The 22,294-nt window shown below is 34.8% G+C and overlaps 1 protein-coding gene across 1 annotated transcript in view; it reads right to left on the bottom strand.

Annotated features, from left to right (window-relative positions):
• The window catches only part of ACSL3 (acyl-CoA synthetase long chain family member 3), a 109,031-nt gene that overhangs the window by 5,498 nt on the left and 81,239 nt on the right, over positions 1-22,294 (bottom strand). The window contains exons 5-12 of the mRNA XM_044670787.1: positions 21,144-21,294; positions 20,581-20,704; positions 20,295-20,366; positions 12,749-12,888; positions 10,318-10,490; positions 8,879-8,953; positions 2,141-2,332; positions 763-877 (exon numbers count right to left, since the gene is read on the bottom strand). Coding sequence (XP_044526722.1) covers positions 763-877; positions 2,141-2,332; positions 8,879-8,953; positions 10,318-10,490; positions 12,749-12,888; positions 20,295-20,366; positions 20,581-20,704; positions 21,144-21,294 — 1,042 coding nt within the window. The remainder of the gene's footprint in view (positions 1-762; positions 878-2,140; positions 2,333-8,878; positions 8,954-10,317; positions 10,491-12,748; positions 12,889-20,294; positions 20,367-20,580; positions 20,705-21,143; positions 21,295-22,294) is intronic.

The following is a 22,294-nucleotide window of genomic DNA, read 5'->3' as shown; positions in this document are numbered from 1 at the left end:
GAAGAGTGGTCAGGGTTAGGCAATGGGGGTTAAGTGACTTGTCCAGGGTCACACAGCTAGAACATATCTGAGGCCAGATTTGAACCCAGGACCTCCCATCTCTGGCCTGGCTCTCAGTCCACTGGGCCACCCAGCTGTCCCCTAAACACTGATAATTAAGAAAATGTCAAAAAATTCTTCTGTTATATTAAAGTTGAATCAGTAATTTAAACAAAATAAACCCCAGAACAGATGAACAAAATGATAGTTCAATTTACTTTAGCTAACTGGTGGCACAGTGGATAAAGTACCAGGCCTAGAATCAAGAAGACCAAGGTTGAAATCCAGTCTCAGACACTTACTAGCTGGGTAACCTTGAGCAAGTCACTTAACACTGTTTACCTCGGTTTCCTCATCTGTAAAATGAGCTGGAAAAGGAAATGGCAAACCACTCTAGTATCTTTGCCAAGGAAAACTCAGACATGACAGAAATACGTGAATAACAACAACAATAACTAAATGGAGTACAGAAATTTAGAATTACCTTTCTGGTTTGGAATTTAAGAATAATCAATCAATAGTCAATTATTAAGAGCCGTATTATCTGGTGGTTACTGTATTACATTTACCAAATGGATCTGATTTATCTGTATAAAGTTGACAACTGAACCCATGTGAACTAATGGAGAGAAAGGGTATGAAGAAAAGAGGGACTAAGATAATCATATAAAATTAAAATGTTTTTTAAAAAGCATACAACAGCATTAAACTTTCTTATCATACCTGTTTGCATATGCACAGATGTTATCTATTAATGGGAGATTCTTTAAAGCTGCCTCAACTTTTCCAAGAGAGACATATTCTCCTGCCTGAAGTTTTACAAGGTCCTTTTTACGATCTGTTTGGGGTGGGGAAAAAAGGACATATCATCCAAATGAAAATTATATATACATATACAGTGAAACTCCCTGATATACAAAGCTATTGAATATCCTTAAATAGCTAGTTGTCAACTAAATTTATAGTAATAAGACTAAGCAAAAAACATATTATGAATCAAAGACCTAAAGAGCAATATTAAATATACCTTTTAAAAATGGGGTCACTCAATTTGCCTTTAACCAAATGGCACCAAAATCGAGTAATCTCCTAAGTTCAGGAAATGAAAAACAGAAAAGTGTTCCCAATTGACATGATCAAAAAAAATTATCTTTAAAATAGCTAAAACAAATTGAACATAATTAAAATTATGTGCTTACTACATAAGAGATGACAGCTTAGCCATCAGTGAAAATTCAAGGAAAGGCCAATGGCTCTTCCATTGCCCTTAATGTGAAAACATTTTTAACAAGGATAGCTGAAAAATGTATTCTTCAACTACATAAGCTAGAAATTCGCTCAAAATAGAATGATATATTAGGCCAATAACTTTTTATGGATGACCAGCTACATTAAATGGTGAAAAGCCAAATAAGGATACAAGGGGAAATTGTATTTACTGAAATAAATGAATACAGATAACCTGATCATCACTTTTCTCCAAATATAAAAAAAGGGGAAGTTCATAGTCAAAAATGATCAGCACACAGAATGGTTCACTGTTGTTCACCAAAAAAAAATGTTAAAGTTGGAAGGAAGGTTAGGTCCACAGACTAACACATTATTAGGTCCATTGAAACTTAAAGAATACAGTACATTTTTAAAAAACTCTTTACCTTCTGTCTTGGAATCAATACTAATACTGTGTATTGGTTCTGAGGCAGAAGAGTGGTAAGGGCTAAGCAATGGGGGTTAAGTAACTTGCCCAGGATCACAAAACTAGGAGGTGTCTGAGGCCATCTCTGGACCTGGCTCTCAATCCACTAAGCCACCCAGTTGCCTCAAGAATACAGTAATTTTATGGAAACATTTTTCAGTAGGTCTCTATAATATATTAGAATAACCTCTATTCAATACAATATATATTCCAAAAAATGGGGCATATCTATATATCATATATAAAAATGTTTAAAATTTAAGTATTTCTCATACATTCTTTCATACAAGGTTATCACAAAAAGATTGTGGAGTTTTAAGCTATGGAAAGCCTAAAACTGAAATAAGATTTTTGGGACACTATATTAGAAAGATTTACTTCCAACAATCAAATCAGATGGCTCACCAATAATCTTTAAACACCCATCAGGATCAAATTCTCCAATATCTCCCGTACAGAGCCACCTCTGTCCATTTTCATCTTCAAAGAAATCAGTTTGTGTTTTTTCTTCATTTTTGTAGTAGCCCATTGTCACATTCTTGCCACCAAGTAGAATCTCACCTCTAGGACGTGGCTTATCTGTATTAAAGTATCCACCTAATTAACAGAAAGAATATTTTATATTGCATGAAGCTCTTTAAAATATATTAAAAGAAAATATGTATTTCTATATTTTTAGTGTAAGATAGTTATTATCTATCTTTGTTACTTTTAAAAATATACAACTACTATAAAGAAAAAAATTATATGAATATTTTTTAAAAACTCAATAGCCAGCTTAAATATGCTCAAATTGGATAGATACTATTGGGGGGAGGGAGGGGTTGGCCTACCAGGAAAAACTTGCACAGGAAAATAAAAAGAGAACTTTCATATATTTTAAAATTTTTATATATTAACCATATCATATTCTCCTTTTAACTAGCTAATTTCACCATTTAGTACTTACTCCTCTCATGAACAACATGTTGTAAGCGATATATGTTACCATTTTTGTCTTTACTTTTTTTCATACAGACAAGCACAGATATGTATAAATTATATAATACCTTAAGATATATATTGTATTAAGTACAGACATAAATTACATTAATGGTGTTTAAAAAATTCCTTACAGCACTGACAGGCTATGAGGAATTACCACAGAATTAAGTGTGCTGGTTAAATACATTTGTCAAGGTAGAGTAAATCAACAAAAAAAGCATTTCTGTATCAACATTGGGGATAAAAAGAGGAAAAGGAGATAGTCTGTTATCAAGAAGCTCATACTTTATCTGGGTGGAGCTTCACATTAGAGAGGTCGGTCATAGGAAGACAAAGAGGCCCTGAAGTCCTAATGGTACAGCAACAGGACAGATGGCAAAGGCTCAGGGTCCAGAGGACACAGGTTCAAGGTAAACAGTCAAGCCCTGATGACCTGAGGACCTGGGGGCAGAGCAAATGGTAAGGCCTTGCCATTTCCCATCTCTCCAGAGACACTAGAATTGATGACTCCCGTCCTAGCTAAGTCTTGTCACTCTTCCCCAACAATTTACTCCATGAAGATAAGGAAAAGGGGCAAAGAGAAGGCAAGGGTGGAAATGACTTACAAGGGGCAACCTTTGGGCTGGGGAAGGAGTGAAGAAGGCATGAATTTAAGAATATACTTTAAAAAATTGAACACCAACACCTTTTTAAAATCGTTCAAACTGATTTCTCACCTTTATTACACAGAAAGAGCTTTAATGGATCTGTGATCTCATTGTAGATACTCTCATATGGGATGGACAAGTTGTTAACACCTCTGCATTCTATGTGCTTATAATGTTCACTTGCTACTGTAAATTCTCCCCAGTGTGTTCCCTAACATACTGAGAGCTTTTTAGCAATGCATGGATATTAATGGAGTATGCAGCTGTTCAGTGGTTGTCCTCTGCTCCCAGTCTGTCTCATTCAATCATACACCTCTCTTTCATGGTGCATCCTTTTATGCCACTTTTCCTGTGTAATTATGTATAGATAATATGCAGCTCAATTATGTCTATCTTCCACCTGCTCACTGTTGGGTGACCTGTAATTTTAATTATTTGCAAACTAGAAATCCAAGACTCATAACCATACAGAATCACCACAAGGACATTACTACTCAAAACATGGACTTCTATTTCGAAAGAACATCAAGATCATAAAAAAAAAACTATACAATTATCCAAAAGAAATAACCATCCACCTTCCTCCTATCTTGTTCTAGATCCAATTCCCAATCTATCCTTGGCCTCTAAAGGCATTGATATATATTCTCCATTTAATTGGATATTATAGTCTGGCTAAAAAGAGGCTAGCTCAATCCAGTTGGTTTTCTTCTTCTAGGGATAGTTAGAATCCTTTTGAATGATCACAGATCTCCTGTAGGAAGTTGTCAGATTTTAGGTTTAATGAAACCAACACAAAGTCATCTGCAAAAAGGAGTGCATGAAGCACCTCATCATTACAAAAAAAATCACTCTTCCACTATGGCTCTGATTAGACACCTTCTCTGACAGGGGTAAATCCCTTTGGAAAGCATTCACTATTTAATGACTCATTTGGTATTAATATCCAGAGGACTGAATAAAGTTATCTTTTCCAAAGAAGATTGTAGGATTTTAATACAAGTAAAATATACCTTCCTTGGCAGTATGAGCCTCTAGAGCAATATGTTGTTTCCCCAAATCAAATGCTATTTTAAAAAAAGGTGAATACAGTAGTATCTTTTGAATTTCCTACATGTCAGACAATTCTTTGACTTAAACATTGTGGTTTCCTTAGGAATATAATTTGTGAATGCACCTCTGTTCTATTCTTGTGCCTTCAATTTAAGGGTATTACTCACATGTGTGCAGAAAGATTGATTATTCAGATAGAGCTTATAGAGATGATAAAGCAAAGATATTGACATTCTCTCAATTATCTCTTTTGATGAAAATAAGGTCCATTTCTTTCCAAATGTTTGGCATCCTTCTCACTAAACTATCTTGAAAATTATAAACTCTAATGTTCTCAGTACTGTCACCTTCAATGCCAATCTCTTCTGTACAAACCTGATTCAATTAAACTACTCTTTCCATCTTTTTTTTAAATTATTATCTGTGATTTTAAGAGCCAAAATAAGGTGGCTTCATTGTGACTGTTATAAGGAAAATATGAGAGATATGGATTTGCCCAAATTTTTGTCTCTTGGTGGGGTCCTACTTCAAGTTCAATCCTTAATGCTCTCTGGATGAGCTATCTTAATTATTAAAGTCTTTTGGGTGATAAAATATGCTACCCATAGCTACCTGACGGACTCAAGATATAAAGATACATTTTTTAGACATAATCATTACAGGATTTGGGTGAGGAGGAGCTTTGACTTCATATTTATTAAAAATATTTTTTTTCCTCCCAAAAAGGGACTGGGGAATCAAATTTTCTTAATTGAAAATAACCTTTTAAAATAACTCAATTATTGCTTCCCCTTGAACTGTTTCTTAGTTCTATGAGGTAATGCTACTTAATTCTCTCCCACCATTCTTCACCATAACTTTTTGCAAACATTCAAATTCTAAAGCAGTATAGCTCTTGGCTGCCATCTCCTTCCTTGTGACACTAAAATCATGTATTTACTAGCCTTGTTTGATTTCCAATTTGTGACAGCTGATTTATACCAGAAAAACTTACTAAGAAAATGATGAAATAAAGTCTATATTCATATCTATTCTTATAACTATTTCCCACTGCTTGGCATCTACTTTTACCATCTTGGCATTGCTTTTCACATACCCATTAGGGCTGGAGTTGCTTCAATTAATTTTATGTTCTATCTTTTTTTCTTTCAGTTTCTTCTCTTGCTAAGTAAGTGTGAAAATGTTAAGGAACACATTTTCATCTGCTCTTACTCCTGTTGAACCCTCCTAATTAGAATGTGAGCTACCTAAGAGCAAGAATGCCTTGGTTCTGCCGTTTGTATCCCCAGAGGGTAGCAGTGGTTTGCACACAGTAATATGTTTTTCCATTCCTTTGTTTTAATAAGAATAAACAAAGGACCTGAAAATTACTTTTACTTATAGCCAGCTGTTTTCTGATTTAGAGAAAGTAATCAACTTAATTTTTTATGATATTATCTGTTGTTCATCTTCAGTGATGATGAACTTTCTTATAAAAGTATTAATCATACATGGGGTACAAATGTTCTGTACAGTAAACAAGAACTATTTATTGCTCTCTCTCTTTTCTTAATCCTAAACTATGTTTTCCAACAGTTTCACTATCCTGCTCTCAATCTTTACATTAAAATCACCAAGTATAAAAGTATGTATTAATAAATCTTTAGAGTTTTATTGAGGATTTCAGAAAATTTCTCTAACTCCTTGTACTCAGTAACAGATGTTGGAGAACAGCTTGCAATAATTTTCCTGGTGGTCTCTTTGCAAATGCTTAGTATGAACACTGTCCTGGTCAGGTAACAAACTGTCCCAAGAAATGGCTTTTGGTTGCCTCTGAGGGACAATAAAATCAACTCCTTTTGCTTAACTAAGGAGGATCATAGTAAAATGTCAGGATTTATATGGTTTAATTCATGCAGGAGTCAATAGTCTAAGTCAATAACCAACATTTAATATTTAAGGCAGTCTAAAAATGTGGGAGGTTAGCATCCTCTGATCCATGTTTCTGTCCCTGACAACACAAGCAAAAGGGAGTCGGTCTCAGGATTAAGGGCCATTTTCTAATTTTAATTGTTTCATGGATTGCCTTGGTCAAAGAATCACCCATAAGCCTCTTTATACTTTGCAGGCTAATAGCCCTATGAAAGCAGGCACAGAGAGTTGCTGGAATGATTCTCAAAGTCTTGCCAGTGTGACCCCTAGATAAGAGTTTGAGTTTGTCCTCTCCTGGCATCAATTTTGAGAACGAAGCATTATCTTCATGTCACAATGAGTTATCAGGAAAATAGTATGTGGTGTATGTATATGCACATGCACACGAAATACACACACAAATCATTTTCTGATGCCTCATTTACATACACACATGAACTTCTTAAGATCATCATCTAATAGATTATTTACACTATTTTTAAGACACTATTTTGTGAAATAATAAGACCACATTTCATGTATTTCCAAAAATGGACTGACTTTGCAGTCACACTATAAGATGACTACTTCAGGAAAAATAAAGAACTATATGAGCCAACATAAAAAAGTCCTAAAATATGGTATTATTTAAATCTCTGTTTAAATCTATTCAAGTACTTTAATTCTTGTTTTCTGAGTGTTTATACTTTTTATAGCCTTTATCTCATTTTTCATCTGCCATCTTCTGTTTCTGCTGTACTAAGGTTATTTATATCCCTTCAAAAAATTTTCTGGGGGAAGAATTCTAAGCAAGAACTATAGTTTTCCAGGGACAATCAGATAATTAATCTTATCAAAAGCACATTTCATAATGTACAGAAAAGCTGACAGAACTATTTCTCTATAATGGTGTAAAGTGCAATTGACTTTTGTTGTTGCTCTTTTCCTTACTACTCATTAGACAAGCTTACAGTTCTCGACAAGTGAGCTGCTGACCACCTAATCACTATGTACATGGAAAGAGTCATGTATTAGAGCAAATTTAATTGTAACTGAATGTTAAAGGAATAAAAAGATTAGATTACATATGTATAGTTTTGAAAATATTTGGGAGTTTACTGAAGATTTTTGAATCATCACTAAACATATATGAGATAGGCAAAAAAAAAAAAAAAAAGACATTTACTGGTCACTCATTTTTTACAAGATTGTGTATATTTATATGAGTATGCATAAAAATTATCCAAGAAAGCAAGATGTAAGCCAACAGAATTTCTCTGTTCAGCATTCTAACAAATATATTTTTTCTTATTATTTACTATTAAGAAGCAATACTGTTATATTTAATAGGGCAATAAAACTGGAGGTCAGAAAAACATGGGATTCAAATCCCACCTCAATTTTATTAGCTCTCTGACCCTGAGCAAATCAGTTAACTGTTCTATGTCTCAGTTTCCTCATTTATAAAATGTAAAATGAGAGTAATCTCAAAATCTATGACCTCCCTCCAGCTTTTTAGCTATGATATGGTGAGCTATTCATAGGAAATTCCTGCCACATGTAATTTAACTAGCGTTTTGTCTCCTCTTATTCAAATCAGTCATAAATGAAATGAAAAAAGAAAGATTTAAACTTACAAGACCTACAAGGATTCTAGTCTGACATTTATCAGCTGTCCTGTGCCAAATTTATCTGCCTCAATTTTCTTATCTAATTATTTGCATTACTTATTCTTGGCTCAGCTGTTAAGAGGAAAATATTTTCTATAACCCCAAACCATTTCACTAATGTGAAAGTTTTAAATTCTGTCTCCCATCAGAAAATCCATTGTTAAATGGAGCAATAAGTGAATTCACTGTTTAAAATTAACTGTATATTGAACTGTTTCTTATTTATACTTAAGTGGATGTATAACTTGTGAAAAACAGAATAAATGATTATTAAATATGTTAGTAACTGAATTTAAAAGTTCAATTCAAAAGTATTTCAAACAAATATTTATTATATGCAATTTGTGCACATGGGGGTCATTTAGTTTATTATTGTAAACACAGAAGATATGACTTCTAACAGATCATCAAAGATTTGATATTTTAATAAAACTAAGTGTAATTATTATTTGAATTTATATCTGGGTAGCAGAAGCTAGATACTTATATATTAACATGCATTCATGGATGAACTATTTTCTGTCAATATACTGAACTAATAATAAAAGAAATCCTTCCTTAAATCATATACCAATATTTAAAAACTTAACCTAATGTTTTTTGCTGATGTCTCCTAATAAGGTTATAAATATTTTACCAATTTACATTATTTTAATTCCTAACTCTTCTGAAAATATAATTTTTATGTGGTTTAGAATCAAATAATAAATGAAAAAGAAATTGAATTTTAAAAAACAATTAAATAAAACAATATGATTGTACCTTGACAAAATATCATTGCTTCGGGGGGGGGGGGTACAAATGGAGATATTTTTTTTACTATAACACATGAGAAAACTAAATTCCAATTTAAAAGTCCAATCACATACTAATAAATCATTGTAAAAACTTTTTGTTACCTTCTTCCCAGTTCTTTAATTTAACTTCACAGCAAATTAATGGTGCTCCAACTCTCCCTGTATTATAGTCCCAAACTAGATTAAAAAGAAAAGTTAAATTTAATAAGACTATATCCACAGAGCTTTTCTTTAAGAAACTTTAAAGTATGTTAAAAACCATCATCATCTTACACAGTCTTGTTCTATGTTTCCTCATCTATATGAATCTCATTTATATGACCTGATAGTACATTCATTAATATAATCACTGGGATGTACTTCTTACAGAAATATCAATAATTGCTTGGTGACACCAAGTGATTAATGATATAACTTTACAGTTCCTAGAACTGAATAAGTTGTAATAAATGATCTATTGGTCTATCTTTCCATCTATCCATCTATCTGTCTAACTACCTATATCAGTGTATCCCAAAAGTCTTGAAGTTTTAAGCTATCAATGCTTAAGTTAAAAGTTTCAAAGAAAAATTTTTAAAGTAATTTTATAATTGATGCCTAAAACTGCACTGAGACTTTTCAAGGGGTACCTAGATAATTTGTAACTTGACATTTTTTTTCTTTAAATAAGTATCATGACTTCAGTCCAAATTTTGTATTTAGTAACTAAGTTCTTGTATAAATATTAAAAATGATAAAGGCTCGTATAAATATATAAATTAGTATTTTAATTAAAGCCATGTTTATAGATAAAGTTATCAGACCACGCGCTTGTAAGCATTCAAAACTGCCGCCTCCATTACTGTCTCCTGTTTCCTGGCCAAGAGCCTACTCGCAAAGAGCCACTGGCAAAAGAGACCACTCCCTCCTAACCCAGGAGATTTAAGCTCTTCCCTGCGTCAAGACGTTGGCCTCCCCAAAGACCCGGAAACGGAAACCAGTTGGATCACGGGAAATGTAGTTTTGATACATTTCCCATGTCCATAGAAATATATACACTTCTAGATGGCTTTTCCCAATTTTCACTTTTACACTAGGAAGAAAGAAAAAAATTCTCATTTTAGGGATATGGTCTATCTTTGGTAGTGGCCTCTATTCAGATCAATATGATATATATATATAGATATATATATAGATATATATAAATAGAGACAGAATAGGAACTGGGCAAGAGGAAACTTCTACTACAAATGAAGGCTGATACCTTTTCTACAACTTCAGAGTCTTAAGAGACTTGCGTATGACTGTATATACTCTGTAAGTTCTTACTCTGTAAGAATACGTCTTAGTGGATTACAAAATTTCAAGTTGCTACATAAGTTTTAAAATTTATTAGTATTGCCTAGTTAACTTGTTCTTTTCCTCAGTTGCTGCTAAAATGGCTACAAGTTTGTTGAAAACAAAATAAACCAAAACAACTGTCAGCTACTTTTTCTTATTTGAGAAAAATCTTAAATATATCATAAAATGGATGAGTATTACATTTCAAGGCTAATGCTGACCTTCAGTGATTGTTCCAGCCCCTGCTGATTCAGTAAGTCCATAGCCCTGACCAACAGGACAGCAGAAACAAATATTCATAAATCGCTGAGTTGTTGCAGAAAGTGGAGCACCTCCACATAGAAGGATACGAATATTTCCACCTAGCAGGCTTCGTACTTTCCGGAAAACAAACCTATAAAGCACAGTTAGAGTTTTAGTACAGAAAGGCACTCTCCCCCCTGCCACACCACCCCCCATTTCACCCTGTCACAGACCAAATAGTCCAACATCTTATATTTCAGTTGATGGGAAATGCTGGGTCATTCAGTGGATTGAGACCCAAGCAGAAACAGGAGGTCCTGTGTTCAAATTGGGTCTCAGACATTTCCTAGCTGTGTGACTCTGAGCAAGTCACTTAACCCCCACTGCCTAGTCCTTACCACTCGTCTGCCTCAATACAGAGTACTGATTCTAAGACAGAAGGTAAGTGTTTAAAAGAAATTTTTTTCCAGATGAAAAAAAGTGAGGTTCACAGAATTAGTGACCTTGTTCAAGTAGGGCCCAGATTAGCTCCATTTAGATTAGCTCTTAAATTCTTATTGTTCAGATGGCAAAAGACTCTATAGTCTGTCTTTAAATAAAGAAAAGCTACTCAAGTAAAGAATGGATATAAAGTTTTCAGGTATTATTTTTTACAAACTAATCATGGGTCTAGACCTCCCTCTCCCCTCAAAAAAAAAATCCAAGATATCTTAATCATTTAAAAGTATTTCCAATCTATAGGAAAACAACTGAATCAATCAACAAGCATATGCTGAGCACCGTGTCAATTGCTGGTGAGTCAAAGACAAAAATGACACAGTTCCCAATACCACCCTCAAGAAGTTCACATTTTAAAGGGGGAGAGAAATGTTCAGAGACACACACATGCTAACTTTGTACAATAAATATACTACGGTAATGGGGCCAAGAGGAAGCACCTGCAGTTGGGGAATCAGAAAAGGTCCCATGGAGGGACTGGCTGGCATGTGAGCTGAGCTTTGAAGGAACAAGGGAGTCTAAGAGGTGCAGCTGAAGAGGGAATGCATTCCAGGCATATCTATTCACAGCCTGTACTAAGGGAAGCAGAGTCGGCATTATCTTTACAAATTATAGCATAAATCCATAAAAACTATTAAAAATGCAAAAAGCAATATTTTAAAAACAATTTTTTTTGTCTTTCATGTTTCTATCAATTCTTTCTCTGGAAGTGGACACTCACAAATTATTCTTCAAATATTTATTCTGCAGCAGTATGTAATGTTCTCTTGGTTCTACTCATTTCGCACTTCATTATTTTATGACAATCTTTCCAAGTTTTTAAAAAATAACCTGCTCATTATTTCTTAAAGTACAGTAGTAATCCACCACAATCATATGCCGCAACTTGTTCAGCCATTCCCCAATTGATGGGCAGCCTCTCGATTCCAACCTTTGCCACAACAAAGGAACATATAGGTTCTTTTCCTTTTCCTCTGATCTCCTTGGAAAACATACCCAACAATGGTACTGCTAAGTCCAAAGGCATACAGTTTTATAACTCTATGGACATTATTCCAAATTACTCTCCAAAACTGTTGAATAAGTTCACAGTTGCACCAACAGTAGATTAGTGTCCCCATTTTTCCACATCTCCAACATTTATCATTTTTGTCCTTTTCATTTAAGCCAATGATAGACTTGAGATGTCTCGGAATTGTTTTGATCTCCATTTCTCTCATCAGTAGAGATTTTAGACCACTTTTTCAAATGCCTATATTGGCTTTGACTTCTTTATCCAAAAACTGTCTGTTGGTATTCTTGCCCATTTATCAATTGGAGGGTGGCTCTTATTCTTATATATTTGACAAAGTCTTCTATATAATTTAGATGATACCTCTAGCCAAGTAACTATATTTATAAAAATTTTTCCCAGTTTTCTACTTTCCTTCTAATCTTGGCTTTATTAATTTTATTTATACAAAAACTTTTAAACTTAATGTATTCAAAATTATCCATTGTATATCTTGCAATGTTTCCTATCTCTTATTTCTTCATAAATTCCTCACCTATCCACAAATCTGAAAAGTAATATGTTCCCTGTTCTAATCTGTATAACATTTTCTATCAACTGCTACTTTCCATCTGAATTGGGATTTTCAATTTTTGCTTGTTAGAATAAATGTAAAATCAACAGAACTCAAAACAGAAATTGGTTGAAATTAATCTTGGTAGAAAATATGAGTAGTATAATTACCACAAATATGAAAAACTAAAGAAAATACAAAGCCAATTTTACTGTCCTTATACAAAAATCAGTTAAACCAAAAGTGATTTGCTTTATTGATATTTTTAAAGAGTGATGTGACTCTCTGTACACATCTCAACAGTTACTAAATGTAAACTGAAGAACAAAAGTGGAAATGGAGCTACCTGTCACAAAGTGGAGTACAATAGCCTTTTGAAAGCTGTTCCATTTTGTAATTATAGGCCAAAATAAATAAATTGCGTTGAAAACTGTTCATTTCATTCACTTTATTCATGACATTTTTGTAGATTCGATCCATGATTTCCTAATTGATATAAAAATGAATAGTTAATACCAGAACTTTAATATAGTAACATTCATGTTGATGTAGTATTAAAGATTATAGTATTTAGATAGTTAATGGAACTATTGTACTATGATAGTTTTATGACATTTTAAAAAATACCTTAGTAAAGCCAGCCAAATTATGTCCACATACCACTATGCACAAATAAATGCATGTTATTCATTGCCAAAGAAATAAAAGGTTTTAACAGTGGTTCTAAAACACCCAATTGTATCTTTTTATGAACTGAGAAGCACAATGATCCTCTTTCTCAGTCAGGTCTCTCTCCCTAAAACAATTTTCCCTTATCATTTTCTAAGTACACTATTAGGTTCATGACCCACCTCTGCTCAAAAAACACAAGTGGCAGTATTGTTTACCCTGAGATGTTAGGCTTTCCATAATATGGTTTTTCTTTCATATTATCCCTGTACAAATTCTGTTACCAGCAAAACCACATCATTCCTTTATTCCACAAATTCTAGCCATATCCTATTACGCTCCAAGATAAAATATCAACTCATCTTATTTGGCTTATAAAAGCACCATACATACCATGGCTCTAACCTACCTTCCTAGTCTCTTTCTACATTAATTTCCTTCCCAAACTACAGTCTGACCAAATTGGCCTTTAAGCAATTCTTCACAAATAATACTTCATCTTTTGTCTCTGTGCCTTTGTTCTGGTCATCTGTATTCTTGAAAAGCTCTCTCCTTACTTTTCTTAGCTCCCTTTACTTCTTTCAAGCCTCACTAAGAATTGCAATCTTTCCTAATCCCAACTGTTAAATTTCCTTTTACTCTAAAATGCCTTCTTATTTCCTCTGTAATCATTGTTTATAGAGTTACAATGTACATGTTGTATTGCCTCCCCAGAAAAAAATGCAATCTTCATGAAAGCAAGGATGGTGTATTTTTTCTACCTTTGGATCTTTGTACTTAAAATAGTGTCTGACCTAGAGCAGTCAAATGGTTAGTACTTGTGTCGGACCTCAATGCTAGACTTCATCATCCTGGTCTCTTAGAATAACTTCAAGGTTCAGCTCAGGTGCGTTTCCTTCACATTGCCTTCTAAGCTTGTGTGAACTATATACTCCTTCCTCATTGTATGGATTATTCATTTGCACCTGCCATTCTTTCTGCTCTGTATTATACAGGTATCACTCCCACATTGTGGAGGTTAGGGTTGCAATCTCCCTGCAATCTGGAAAATCCCCATATAATCTTTTTGGCTATCCCATCATACCAGAGAAGTTTGAATTTTTTTTATGGATTGCTTACAATATCTTAATAGTAAAATACAATATTATACATTTCTGAATTTTCTAATTTTTTTGTGCCATCTGCTGGCCTTCATGTTATCATCTGCAGTTTCCACAAAACTGTCAAAAAATTCCCATTCAATTTCTTATGCCAACCTGCAATATATCAAAATGGTGATAGGAAAAGTCACAATGCATAAAGGATAGCTATTCTTAGCTGTATAAATGGTTTTTCCTTCCTTACTTCCCCATTATAAAGTTCTTTGAGGCCAAGAGCTTTTTGTCTCTGGATCCTGTGAAGATCCTTTGTCTATGTTGAGTTAACTAACCAAAAACTTAAAAACACCCTTCCTTAACACTAAGTAAGGGACAGTCTCCACTCTTTTAACTCAATCAGTCGAAAACTTGTGAATCCTTTGATAAGAGTTTATACTTTCAGAGAATGAGAGGTAGAACCCACAGATACTGCACCCTGTGCAGTGCTAGGCAAATTGGAACACTGCAATAGGTTCCTGTAAAGAGGTGAAAGGGACAGGAAGTGATGTGGAAAAAGGACTATAAAAGGCCCTGAACTTCCTGTCTGAGGGAGTTCTTTCTCCTTAGAGCTTCAGCTTGCACTGCTCCTTGGATCTTTGGTTTGTGACTTGCCTCTTGGAGGTGGCTTTGGACTTGACCTTCAGCTTGGACTGGGACTTTGGCTCTTGGACTGCTTCTGGGTGTACTGCTCTTGGATCTTCTCCTGGTAAGCGAGTAGCTGGCCTTCCCTTCCTAGCTTCTGAAGAGATTGGTTCTGGAGAGGCCTCCCTTCCCTGGAGGAGGCTGCATGGGTGGAACCCTTATTTAAAACACCACCGGATCCTCTTGCCGAGGGGGTTAACAAGCCCTCCCTGGGTTGCTCCAAAAACTGGAGCAACACTTAGTGTGATAGGCTAGACATTTTCTCTATTCTATTTTAACATTTCTCTACTTTCACTCTTTCCACCTCTTTGTAAATAAAGCTACTAAAAGTCATTTTGACTTGAGCTATAATACTTTTAAATCAATGACCACAATATTAATTTAGAATTCTCATATATTTAGTTCCTTAATTTAATTTCTTACAATCCTAAGAACCTTATCAAATTAACAAATACTTATTATTTATTATTATAGTCATAATATTATCTGTTGTTATATGTTAGGGGACAAATTCCTATCCTGAAGGAGCTTATACTCTACTGTGAAGAAGGTATATATACATTATAAGTAAATACAAAATACACAAAAAATAAATACAAGGTAATTTGCAAGACAGAAGCGATCAACAAAAAAGGGGTGGGATCAGAAAAGGCAGGGGCTGCTAAAAGGTGGCAATTGAGAGGCTTTTGAAGGAATCCAGTGATTTTAAGGCAATGTAAAAGGAAATTCTTGGTTCTCTTTGTCTATTCTGAAACAGTAACTTAAATGTTCTTACTTAGTACCTCACTAGATTGTGAAGACAGGATTAACTCTCCTTGTCTACTTTTGAATTAATGAACAAAAGTGAATACACCCCATACTTAACCCCAAAATAAGGGAAACTCTTACTACAGGAGTTTGCACCTCCAAAAGGAAGACTAGGACCCATGAGCTAACTCAGTAACACGAGAATCCAAACTGGATGACAATCTGTGAATCCTAGGAGGAGAATTAATACCTTTAGAGATGACAACTCAATCCCACAGATACTGCCCCTGGGCAGGGTTGGACAATTTGGAAACTGTGACTGGCCCCTGTGAAGAGGGGTAGGAACAGGAAACCACCATAAAAGCCAAGAAATCCCTGAGCAGGCAGTCTGGTGAAGTTGAGCCTAGTGGAGAGTATCTCCTGGAGATAGTCTTCAAGGGAACTTCACTGGAGACTGTGGTTTGTATCATGGCATCAACTTGGATTCTGACTCTTGGACTACTTTGTTGGGTGAGTGAAAAGGGCTGACTCCTTTCCTAGTTTCCTAAGAGACTAGCTTCCATCTTGGAGGAGGCCTCATAGTTACTCACTACTGGCCCTCCTGGCTGAGAACTAGTATAGGTATTTTCTCTGACCTCTCTCACATTTCTCTACTTTATTGTTTCCACTCTATTTTGTAAATAAGCTTCTGACTTGAGACATAACTCCCGCAACCATATTATTTCACATAATTTAAGTCCAACCACTAAATTTAACCCTTACAGCAGCCACCAGGTGGCAACCCATTCTGGACCTGGGAATGGTTTGTGCCAAGCCATAAAGTTAAGAGAAAAAATATCACATGTGAGGAATAGCAAGCAAGTCAGTTTGGCTAGACCAAGAAGGACTACTGGAAAGTAAAGTATAAAAAGAAATAGAAAAGTAAGTTGGAGAGAGATTTTAAGTGCCAAGCAAAAGAATTTATATTTTTATCTTGAAGGAGAAGGAAATTCCTGAAGTTCCCTGAGCAAGGGAGTACCATGGTCTGACTCACACATTAGGAAAATCGCAAATGATGTAAGATTAGCATGAGGACCAATTTGAAGCAGGGGCACCAATGAGCAGATTTATTGTAATAATCCAAGTAAAAAGTGAGGAGGATCTGAGCTGGGGTTGTGGCTATGTGAGTGGAGAGACTAGGGTAGAGATGAGAAATGTTATAAAATAAGAATTGATAAATTTGACTGAGGAGTAAAGAAAGATTCTTGGGTTGCAAACCTGGGTGCCTAGAAGATGCTGGAACAGCAACAGGTTCAGAAAAAGTGATGGATGTAAGGGTAAAATATTATAAGGCCCATAACCAATATTCACTGAACTGAATTAATAAAATTTGATCTTCAGGTTAGCTTTGCAAAGAGTAAACATTCAAGAGTTATGTACTGCAAAAATATGTATAGCCACGCTTTTTGTGGTGGCAAAAAACTGGAAAATAAGGGAATGCCCTTCAATTGGGGAATGGCTTAACAAATTGTGGTATATGCTGGTGATGGAATACTATTGTGCTGAAAGGAATAATTAACTGGAGGAATTCCATGTGAACTGGAAAGACCTCCAGGAATTGATGCAGTGAAAGGAGCAGAGCCAGAAGAACACTGTACACAGAGACCAATACACTGTGGTACAATTGAATGTAATGGACTTCTGTACTGTCAGCAATGCAATTACCCAGGACAATTCTGAGGGATTTATGGAAAGGAACACTACCCACATTCAGAGGAAGAACTACAGGAGTGGAAACACAGAAGAAAAGCAACTGCCTGAACACATGATTTGAGGCGGACATGATTGGGGATGTAGACTCGAAACTACCACACCAATGCAACTATCAACAATTTGGAAATAGGTCTCGATCAATGACACATGTTAAAACCAGGGGAAATGCACATCAGCTAAGGGGGAAGGTCGGGGGGGTGAAGGGGAAAGTAGGAGCATGAATCATGTAACCATGTTAACTTTTCTAAAAAATAAAAATTATTAAATTTTAAAAAAGAGTTATGTACTGTATTGAAGGAATTTTTACTTATAACCTCGTAAACTAGTGAACCATTCCCCTTTAGAAGAAAAAAGAAAGGAATTGCCAATTGACTAGTAAGTCAACCAACATTTATTTAAAAATTACTATGGGGGGGAAACTGGGTGGCTCAGTGGATTGAGAGCTAGATCCAGAGACGGGAGGTCCTAGGTTTAAACCTGACCTTAGATACTTCTTCCTAGATGTGTGACCCTGGGCAAGTCACTTAGCACCCCCATTGCTTAGCTCTTACCACTCTTTTACTTTAGAACCAATACACAGTACTGATTTGAAAACAGAAAGTAAGGTTTTAAAAAAATACTACATGACAATAACTATACTAAAAACACTTTTTTAAGAAAAGAAGAAAAAAAGAAAAACCCAAGTGTTGCTCACAAGGACATAAAAGCTTAATGGTGGTGATAGAATACAAATAGCTATCGACAAACAAGGCATATTAAAAATAAACTGCAGAAAATCCCAAAGGGAAGGTAGCAGAATTGAGGATCAAGAAGGTTTCCTAGAGAAGGTAGAATTTTAGCTGTGATCTAAAGGAAGCCAGGAGGCAGAGATGAGGATGGAGAACATTTCACACACAGGGAATTATCCAGAGAAAATTGCCTCAAATCGAGAGATAGTCTTGTTGATCCCAAGAGAAAGGAGACCAGTGTTGCTGCATTGAAGAGTAAGGTTTAAGAAGACCACAAAGGGAGGATGGAGCCAGGCTATGAAAGGCTTTAAAAGCCAAAGAGGATATTCTCTTTGATCCTGAAAGTTAAGAAATTGGGAATCAATGGTAGTTACTGAATGGTATAGGGGAGGTGAGATAACATCATCAGATTTGGATTGAAGACTGGAGACATGGAAACAAGAAGTAGCTGGAGCTAAGACTGATTTTTAATTTTTGCTAAAACTAAGAGGATTATGTCCTCCATTGAACCATTGAGAGTGAGTTAGAAGATGGTACTACTTAGGTAACAAGGTCAGAACCAAAGAAAAGGACCTAAAGAGAGGGGATAGAGGGTTTAAGAAAACTCTCATGATCTTGGGTCACAAGATCTGATGCTCATGTAAGGAAGAAAGTAAAAGAATTTAAATTCTTAATTAGTTGTGAATTTGAGAACCTTCCACCCCTTCTCTCATTACTTGGAACAAACAAGAAATTCTTTAGGTACTGGAGAGACAACTCCCTATGATCGTACCACTCATTCCAAAAAATCTTTTCCATTCTATGAGATACAAGAGGGAGTATCTACATGTCTAAAGAACTTGGGAGAAAATGAAGACAGTAGATTGGAAGACATCTGCCTCCTTTCTATAGAACCAGTATAGTCCACAGGGTCCCTTTTCTAGGCTGAGTGTATATGCTGGGGGACAAAAGGTTCAGAGGGTGTTTTGACAATGCCAGTGAGGGCAGTAAGATATGAGCCAAATCTATATTCTAAAAGTGAGATTCTAAGCCATATTCAAGTTTTAAATATGTCAGGCTTGAAGGGGGGTAAACAATGGTTTATATTCAGAGTAATATGGTATATTCCCTTATTGTTGTTGTTATTCAGTAGTTTAAGTCATGTCTGATTCTTCATGATCCCATTTGGTGTTTTTTTGCCAAAGATACTGGGGTGGTTTGCCATTTCCTTCTCCAATTCACTTTACAGATGAGGAAACTGAGGCAAAAAGTTAAGTGATTTGCCCAGGGTCATAAAACTAATAAGTACCTAAAGCCAGATTTCAACTCAGGAAGATGCACTACCTAGCTGTCCCATATTGCCTTAGGGCGGATGATAATAAAAAATTTCAAGCTAGAAAACAAAAAAAAGTTTAAGTTATAATGAGGCACAGATGAAAAGAAAACTCATCTCTCATTTATCAGCCAAAAAAAATTAAAAAGAATTAACTTCTGCTGAGTAGCAATGAAAGAATATAATAGTATCCCACAGGGATGGGTATCACAATGAATATCTGATATTTTGCTTACTTATCAAAATTGAAAATAAAAATTAGGGAACTGTCTACTGTTCTGGGCCCTTGAGAAAGTGATTAGCCAATAAGTGTCAGAATTCTTCCTGTCTGTAAGACCTGGCTTATGTTTCTTTTTTCCTTTTCAATTTCCTCCTAACCCCCACTTCATTCTAGAGATTATCTCTCAGATTAATATCAACAGTTGAACCAGCGTTTTCCTGCCTTTTCCTTTTGTGATTGTAATTTGGCTAATTCTTTTACTAAATACCACTGAACAAAATTAAAGGATGTTATTTTGAACCAGCACTTTAAGTTTTCTACTCTCATATACTGAATTAAGCAAAGAGATAATTATTAGCAAATAAATTAATAAGTAAAGGAACTTATAAAAACAAGACTAGATTTGGATGAATAAGATTAAAGTAATAATGAAGCAGCAGCCAAATCACCTACATATGAATCAGAAGTAAAATATAAACTAATTGCCTTATCAATGACACTGTAATAAGGCATGCTTTTGGGAATATATTTCATTACATAATGAAGTCACAATATACATTCGAAATTCATTTAAGTACATTATGCTAAGCAAATAAAAAAAAGAACAAAGAGATATGAGAAAAGACTAAATTGGGTCAATTAGTATATGATTATGTGTGTTGAAAGCACCTGCAAAGAATTCTTACCGGAACAGCTGCCATTAGTGTTGGTTTCAACATGGATGTATCTCCTTTGCTTCCTCTTTTAATTTTTGTTGACTAAAAGTGAAAAATTAAAAAATGATGGTTTATATTTAAGAATTTAAAACCTCAACATACAACATATGTAAATATGTATGCATTTTCCATACCTCATTCTGAAAAGACTACTCAAAAGACATAGTTGAAAACAAATTATCATAATTCTTACTCTCAAAAAATATGCTAAAATTAACAACCTAAATTCTAGAATTTGGGTTTAGTTAAGGAATACCTGATCTGCTAAAGTTTGTGGTGATGAATAGCCAATGCGGCATCCATGAGAAAGACAAACAAGCTCAGCACTTAATTCTAGAACATGGGCAAGAGGCAAATATCCAATATAAGCATCTTCTTCTCTAAAAAGGAAAATGAGAATGCAGACAAGCAATTTATTGGCATTGAAAAAAGGAAAGTGAATTAGGGATTCTAACTATATAAAAGATCTATGTTTACATGACAAGAACATCATAAAATAATGTAAATTCTGACAGATTTCATTAATATAGTAAGATGATTTTGACTGTTCCTCTTCTCTGGATATCACTGGTTTTTTTGGTTAATTTTTTGAATTATAGTAAAACATTTTTTAAGCAAATCTAAAATTTATAAAAACACATCCAAATAATTTCTGATATCCAATAAAAGGCATTAAAATTAAAGCATCTGATGATTCATTTCTAGATTGTTTTTCAAATGGTATTGTTTACTGAACCTTAAACTTTGAAGAAGTAAGGTAACTATATCACAAGGCAAATATAAAATAAACCAAGCTCTCTACCAATATTTAAGACATACCCCAGTCCTGGAATCCTTTCGGCCATCCCAGTTATACCAGCAATAAGATTTGAATGAGAGATCATAACTCCCTTTGGAAGTCCTGTAGATCCACTTGTGTACATGATTACAGCAATATCTGAGGGCAGAGGCCTGCTTTCAGGTTTATTTACTGCATTAAAAAAAATAAGTAAAAAAACATAAAAATCTAAGAAACTGTGTTCTATCATCATATCATATTAACCTTCAATTTTCTGACGTTTTTAGCTGTGATAATAAAAAATCCTTTATTAACTAACTTACCCTGTATATATCTAATATGTCATGATTATTTGAATGTTTCCCCACCCTGCCAGTAAGCAGTTAGGTCATACAACAGATAAAATGCTGGAGCTGGAATCAGGAAGAATTGAATTCAAATTTTACCTCAAGCATTTATTAGCTGTATAATTCATTTAACTGTTGTCTCCCTCAGTTTCCTCAACTGTAAAATAGGGATAATAACAACATCTACCACTCAGAGCTTTTAGGAAAACCAAATGAGATAATATTTGTAAAATGTTTAGCAAAGTGCACCTGGCACATGACTCGCTATTTATAAATATTAGAAGATATACTCCCTGAGTGTGGTAACTGATTTTATCATATCCTCAAGTAATTAGCATTTTCTCATCATCATTGTATCATACATAGCATGCTGAGTGAAGAATGGAATGTGGAATTTTACAATGCCAATTTGAAAAGAGGGATGGTGGAGAATTTGTTTCACATGTGAGTGTGCTACGACAACCCCCCACACACACACGCCTAGTCTGCACTCCATGCAAGCTCTTCTGAACAGACCTGAGAAGTTTCATTCACCTTTCCTTGCACACATTGACAGTTGAATTTTCTCTAGTGGGAAGTTCACTACTGGCACAATGTCAGCACCAATGTGTTTTGTAATGCAAGGTGGCTAACAGAAACCTTTTGCTTCTGTAATTTCTAACGGTCACAAAAAGTCAGTTACAAGTCTCGGAATCTTCAGAAAGTCAGTTAGATCTTGAAGCTATAAATAGAGGTGAAGTTGCAACTGAAGAGGCTTTTGCCTTCTGGCTTTTGCTGTGGCTGGAGGCTTTTGCTTTTGAGCTTTGGCCTAATTGCTTCAGCCTTGGTCTGTGCTTATTTTGTCT

This window comes from Gracilinanus agilis, chromosome 3 (genome assembly GCF_016433145.1).
Source record: "Gracilinanus agilis isolate LMUSP501 chromosome 3, AgileGrace, whole genome shotgun sequence".
In the NCBI taxonomy this organism is placed as follows: Eukaryota; Metazoa; Chordata; class Mammalia; order Didelphimorphia; family Didelphidae; genus Gracilinanus; species Gracilinanus agilis.
The sequence above is the reverse complement of the archived record's forward strand: the minus strand, read 5'-3'. Positions and strand labels throughout refer to the sequence as shown.